Here is a 6,646-nt window from a genome sequence, read left to right as displayed (position 1 = left end):
CGATGGTGCGCGTTGAGCGGTCCAGGGAGCTGCTCACGCCCGCCGTGGTCACCATGTCGCGCGCCGCCTGCAGCATCTTGAGCACACTGGCCTGGGCCGAGCCGGCCGTGAGGTCTGGGCTGGGCGGCCGTGCGGGGCTGGCCAGGCTCTGCACCCCACTGAAGCAGCTGTAGATGCCCTGGATAGGAGGAAAGGCAGGCTGTGAACGGCGTCCTCCCCTCCGTGAAGAGCCTCCACTGTCCTTGCCCTGCCCCAAGCATGATGGCCTTCAAGTCCCCGGAAGCAACCGTTTGTTAGGCGTCCCCTATGTGCCAGGCTCTGTGCTGCTTTTCAGATGCATTTGAGGTCTGAACCTCCAGAAGCCAATTCTAATCAATCACACTATCTCGTAAATGGCGCTGGAGGGTTCCAACCCCAGTGGTGCTGGCAAGCCAGACACCTCCCAGGACCTTGGTTTGCACATCTGTAAATGGGGCCATGGCCAGCTCTGACTTAACTGGTTAGTTAGTACCCCAGGCACCTACCCTGCTGAAAGCCAGCAGGAAGTCCAGCTGGGATGTGTTGGGCACTGAGTGACGCAGCTTCCAGTAGACCAGGTGCTCCCAGGCGAAGACCAGGAGGGCCAGCCCCATGGCCACCAGCAGCATGTAGAAGACCCCAGCCATATTGTCAATGTCCAGCTTGCTGCTCATCACTTCATTCTTCTCATTGTGGCAGATCCCCGAGAGCCATACTGTCTCCAGTTTCTGGGTCTCTCCTAGGGAAGAGGGTGTACCTGACTCAGGAGCCAATCATAATGGACCCACTAACAACACTCAACCCGTGCCTGGATGGAGGAGGGGTCTGGGGACAGGGTACCACCCCTTATTTCTCAAGTGGGACCACTCAAGTGAGATGGGGGCAGTGTCAGCCTAAACAAAGGAAAGCAAAGCAGAAGCTGTGGGCCACCTGCTCACCCCCAGCAAAGACCACCCACGTGCCCAGGAAAGGCTTGTTGATTGGGTCAAGTTTAGCACCCCTTCATTTGTTGTTCACTCGTCATTGTACACTTTACCCTCTGCACACTGAGCATGGAGCTGGGCCCCTTGGAGACCACAAGCACCACATAATAACGAGAGCATTACTTAATCAGGATGGGGCTCCTCTCAATACTCCCTGGGGTTAGGGCGGGCACATGTGAACCCCTGTTCCCAGAGCCAGCCTAGCCCTGGTTCTGGACTACCCCAGGTAATCTCAAGATGGAAATGGGGAGGCCAAACTGCAAAGGAGGTGCTCATCTGGGAAAAATCATGGGAGGGGTCCTGGAGAAAGAGAAAGTTCAGCCACCCGCAACCCCCTGTGTGGCCCAACGCCTTCCTTATCATCCCTGCCCTTTGGGGGACTCCCCAGTTCTGGTTCTTGCTCCTTCCTACAAGCCCATCCCTTCTCCAGGTCTTCATGCAGCGCTCCTAATACCTGCTCCCCTACTGCCCCAACCTCACCCCCAGAGCCTCTTCCTTCCCATAGGCTGTGGGCACACAAAGTGGTAGTAGAGATACCCTGGGACCACCCCAGCCCCCAGCAATGGCAGCACCCACCATCCCCCAGGAACTGCAGGAGTGCCAGGTCTATGGCCCGCTTCCAGTGGGAGTCCTTCTGCATGGCGATACCGTAGCCAGTGGTAGCAAAGACTTTGCCAGATCCAATGGTGACCAGCTTGCAGCCTTCATCCTTGCCCGCCATGTAGTTGAGGACAGCGGCATCATAGATGAAGGCGTCCAACTTCCTGGGGATAAGCTGAGCCCTCAGGGCCAGGGACCATACAGGTGGGACAGGGCATTGACCTGGGGCCTGGCGGGGGTCTGAACACCTGAGATTGTTGGGTACCACCAGTGAGGACAGGTGGGCAGAGTCTTCTCTGTTGCCTTTGCAAGGACCACTCCCACCTTCCTCCTCAGAGAAGCCCGGGAACTGTGTCCCCAGAGGACATTCCCCTTCCCCTGCCCAACCTCTACATGTCTCTAAGACCCAGCGAAAGACAACCACCACCATGTCAGGCCAAGGCTGAACTCTGCTCAGCAACACAGCTGTGTGTCTGGAACATGGTGGGCATCCATTTCCATTCCAGCTCTACTCTGCCCCATACCCTTTCCCCCTTTCCCAGAAGCCCTGCGGGATAACCCAGCCCCACTGTTCCCACCTTGGGTCTCTCAGGAAGGGATGGAGCTAAGACTGGTCACTGGGGAGACATGTGGCTGGCGACAGGGTGAGTGCAGGGCTGGGGACCCATGGGGACCCACCCCATCTTGAGGCTGGTGAGCGCATCCTCCACTGATCGCTGGTTGAACTTGACCATGTGGGTGTGCATGTCCCGGTAGTTGCTGCGGATGTTCCGCTCTGTGCTGCCATTGGGCACTGTGCCAAAGCGGAAGGGCGGGTACTGATCCTGAGGCCTCTGAAACTGCAGGTGGAGGACAGCAGCCATCTCTACCACTTCATCCAACGTCCCAGGCACCAGAGCCCCAAATGCCAGCCCCAGAGCCCAGCTGCATAGCTGGACTTGCATAGTCAGAGCAGAAGGACCTGAGACACAGTCCAGGCTGCGTGTATATTTTACAAATGGAGAATCTGAGGCCCAAGATGGGGTGAGACTTACCCAAAGCCACTCAACCGCTGGACTTGAGTGGTCACTGCCCATTTCCACCCCCTCACTACCCCACATCGTCCTTCTCTGGCCTCCAGTTCAAATTCCCCACACTCTGATCATCCTATATTCGCCCTCCCAAGGCCTGTCCCCACCACCACCTCCACTGGCCGTGGCCCCAGAACCTTTTTGTCACTGAGGCCTGACACAGTGTCGATGTACTGCTCCTGGATCATGAAGGCGGCCAGGTTTGCAGTGTAGCTGGCGAGGAAGATGACAGCGAAGAAGGCCCACACCAGGACCATGATCTTGCTGGTGGTGCCCCGGGGGTTCTCAATGGGCACCGAGTTGTTGAACACCAGGGCCCACAGCAGCCACACAGACTTGCCGATGGTGAAGGATGGGCCCCCGGGCTCTGGGGAGGAGGGTGGATGCTGAGACTCTTCTTGCCCACCACCAAAGGGCTTCTGTCTCAGCCCCAGCCTGGACCCCATCACTGCCCACCCCCTGCCCCCAGGCCCAGGCAACAGACAGCTTACTCTTGCCCTTGGTGAGGTTCTGGTTGTAGCTGACGGGGCTGAAGTACTCGAACATGAAGACAGTGATGGCCACCACGGTGAGACACATGACAAACATCATCACCCACACTGCGGGGCTGTAGGGCTCTGGAGACAGAGGGAGATGACTCAGACCTCAGAACTGCCTCCCTCAGCCCCCACCTGGTGGAGATTGGTGGGTCCATCTGGTCAAAGCAGGGGCCCACCATCCCTGTGGATGAAGCCAAGGTGACCTCTAACCCTCTGAGCAGCAGAGTCCCAGGAGAGACCCCCAAGGGAGGTCAGTCTCTCCCTTCCCTCTGTCCCTACAAGCACACATCGCCCACCCTCAGGAGCCTTCCTTTGGCCTCACGTCCCCTGCAGGAATGACCTGGCCTTTCTACCTGGAATCAGAGTCTCCAAGGCCAATTCCCAATCCTCATTCTACTAACATGGAAACCAAGGCTCAGGGCACTGGAGGGAAGGACCCAGGTCTACGCCTCCTTGAAAAGCAATCGTTACCACCAAGAGGTCCTGCTCTTTTGCCATGAAGACACCTCTAGGAAGTCAGATTTTTTCTCCCTGTGGCTAAGGAACCCACTCAGAGGGGTTCAGTGACTTGCCTAAGACCACCCAGCAGGAAGGACAGAGCTGGGACTTCACTCCTGCTTAGGAGTGAGCTGGGACCTCACTCCTCCTCCTTGGGACAGCTCTCAGCCCCTCCTCAGCATCCTGCCTGTCCTCACAGTTCTCTGTGCCACTTAGCACTGCCAGTCCCATCTGACTCCTAACTGGACACTCAGGAAGGCAAGAACCAGGCTGTATCCTGGGCACCTAGTGGGACCTGGCACAAAGGGGTGCCTCCCAGTGAGAAGTTAGCATCTCTTCCCACTCCCCCGAGGCCATGGTTCCCTGTCCCTCACAGTGGCACATCATCTACCCCTTCTCCCTACCCCCACCCTCAGCATTGATGTCCCTTCCAGCTGCCCAAATGTCTCATCTCACCCATGACACTCACCCCATGGGCCCTTCCGCCCCAGAGCCACCCCTGCCCGCCTGAGCCTCACCCAGGAAGGCCGAGGGGGAGACGGTGCCATTGCTGCGAGCCACCATCACACTGATGCCCGTCTCCACGAAGGGCACAGAGAAGTCCACGATCTCCGAGCGCTCCTCATTGATGGTGAGGGAGCCGATGGCCATGTCTGCTCGCTTGTAGTACACCTGAGGCCACGAGGGGACTGAAGAAGGGGCTCCCGAGAGCTGGAGCATGCTCCCCAGTCCCCGCCTGGTACCCCTTAGGGCCCCCACCAGTGGACTCCTGTGTTCCCACCTGGGGTCCCCAGGGCTCAACCTTCAGTGATGGCCACACACATTATTGTGACAACCGGAGGTGGCTGAGAGCTGCACGGAGCCTGGCCGTATGTAGGTGGGTGGGCCCAGGGTGGGGCTGGGGCCAGCCTACCTCCCCAATCATGCCGTTCCACACTCCGCGCACCCTCTTGCCGTGCTTGCCATTGGTCACCAGGTACAGGTCATAGGAGAACTTGACCACCTTGGCTAGCTTCTTGAGGATATCGATGCAGAAGCCCTTGCAGCAGAGCTTGGTGTATGGGGCTGCGTCACCGCTGCTGCAGCCGCCACCGCAAGAAACCACCAGGAGTCAGCACCCACCTGGGCTGCAGACCCTCCCCACACCCAGGCATAAGGCATGCAACCGCCGACCCTCCAGTGTTGGCCCCCAGCTCACACCAGACCTGAAGGTGTGGTTGCTTTGCCTGCGGCAGGGCACAGTGTTGGGTACACATCCCCCGGTGCCAGGGTCAGGGCTCTCCACAATGACAAAGGGCCGCTCTTCCAGGGTGGCCACTGTCAGGTGCCGGCTGTCCACCACAGGCTGCAGGGAGGCACTATAGCGAGGCCATACGGGGTACTTCATGTAGAGGACTCCATGATCCCAGCGCCCCACCTGCGGAGGACCACCAGCCTCAGTCCAGGACCTTCAGCCCCCTACCCTCACCCTCTAGGTGCCCATCCGAGTGCAGCCTCCCAGGGCCAAGAATGCCCCTTTTCTAGGGGCATTTGGGGCAGACAGAGGCAGGGCTGGGGCAGAGGCATTTGGAGAACAGGAGACACAGAACCAGGGGCCAAGCATGGGCCAGAGGCTGGCTCCCCAGCCTCCCCCAGCCCTGGTCCCTGTGCTGCTGCCACCCAGGCACCTCCTCAGGCCCTGTGCCCCTGCCTCACAATGCTCAGTCCCCTTCTCCTCAGCTGACACTCCAGGACTTTCACACATATCCTACCACCCCATCCTACTTCCTCAGTCATATCACTTTAAAACGCCCTTCTGCCTGTACCAGGCTAGACCCCTCCTGGTGGGCTTCTGCCCAACCCTCTGCGGCCCACCTCCCGGTCCTGTATTCCCTAGTTTCCTCCTTCGAAGGCAGAACTAGTCCTGCTCCTCCTGTCACTGCCATCCTGGTTTGCACATGGCTCTACTCAGCATGGACGACTCTGTATTCTATTTGTTTCCACATCTGTCTGGCGGGCACACACGTAGGTTAATCCCCTGGAGCAGGACTGTGTGATAAAATTGCTTGATACGCTTTGTAGTGGAGGGAAGCCAGCATGTCATGGAGCCCAGAGCAGGGTCTGGGGGACCTGGAAGGTTTCCTAGGGTAGGAGGTCCCAGCTGAGACCAGAAGGATGAGGGGCTATGGAAGGACAGAAGAGACTTTGCTCAGCTGTGGGCTTGACCGGGGCTGGGCTCTCAAGATGAGAAAAGACCAAGGGTCCCTGGGCTCACCCCCTTCTCACCATCTCCCAGAGGCGGTGCCGGTTCAGGGCAATCACAACCATGGTGGGCTGGACCAGGTACCCACCAGGGCTGAAGGAGAAGTCTCGGCCCTCCCAGGTGACATTCAGTAAGTGCCTGTAACAGGGGAGAGGTGTCAGGCTGTCCCCATCCCCCAAGCCTATGGCTCTGCCCAACCCATCCACCGTCCCATTCCTGTTTCACCACCCAATAGAAGACATTTAGACTTGTTGTGTGATTGTTTTGTGTGTGGTTTGCGGGGGTTGCTTGTTTGTTTTGGAGGGTTGTTTTCTTTAGTATTTGGGGTTGAACAAACCAAAGGGTGTTTTACTACTGAACTGCATCCCCAGTCCTTTTTTAATTTTTTTTTTTTTTAATTTTGAAGTCAGGGTCTCGCTAGGTTGCCCAGGCTGACCTCAAACTTGCCAGCCTCCCCTGAGTCTTGTATGTGGGCCTCCCCAGCAGAGGAGATGGCAGACATGTGCCACACTGCTCTGCTTACTCTGAACTGTTCCATTTTCCTGTAACACCTCGCCACGCCCTGACACCTGCTGTTTTCTCAGATGAGGACCCAGAGAAGCCAGGTAACTTGGCCCTAGGGCACACAGTTATGGGAGATAGAACCAGTGGGCCCAAGCTCACTGCCACCCAGGTTCCCTAAAATGCCCCACCCCT

At 58.0% G+C, this 6,646-nt stretch overlaps 1 protein-coding gene across 1 annotated transcript in view; it reads right to left on the bottom strand.

Moving 5' to 3' along the window:
- The window catches only part of Grin2c (glutamate ionotropic receptor NMDA type subunit 2C), a 10,679-nt gene that overhangs the window by 1,372 nt on the left and 2,661 nt on the right, over positions 1-6,646 (bottom strand). Inside the window, exons 3-12 of the mRNA XM_048796757.1 lie at positions 5,974-6,166; positions 4,914-5,125; positions 4,622-4,787; positions 4,227-4,380; positions 3,163-3,288; positions 2,809-3,038; positions 2,280-2,440; positions 1,578-1,765; positions 525-757; positions 2-178 (exon numbers count right to left, since the gene is read on the bottom strand). Of these exons, the coding sequence (XP_048652714.1) occupies positions 2-178; positions 525-757; positions 1,578-1,765; positions 2,280-2,440; positions 2,809-3,038; positions 3,163-3,288; positions 4,227-4,380; positions 4,622-4,787; positions 4,914-5,125; positions 5,974-6,166 (1,840 nt within the window). The remainder of the gene's footprint in view (position 1; positions 179-524; positions 758-1,577; positions 1,766-2,279; positions 2,441-2,808; positions 3,039-3,162; positions 3,289-4,226; positions 4,381-4,621; positions 4,788-4,913; positions 5,126-5,973; positions 6,167-6,646) is intronic.

The sequence above is a fragment of the Marmota marmota genome, unplaced genomic scaffold, assembly GCF_001458135.2.
Source record: "Marmota marmota marmota unplaced genomic scaffold, marMar, whole genome shotgun sequence".
In the NCBI taxonomy this organism is placed as follows: domain Eukaryota; kingdom Metazoa; phylum Chordata; class Mammalia; order Rodentia; family Sciuridae; genus Marmota; species Marmota marmota.
The sequence above is the reverse complement of the archived record's forward strand: the minus strand, read 5'-3'. Positions and strand labels throughout refer to the sequence as shown.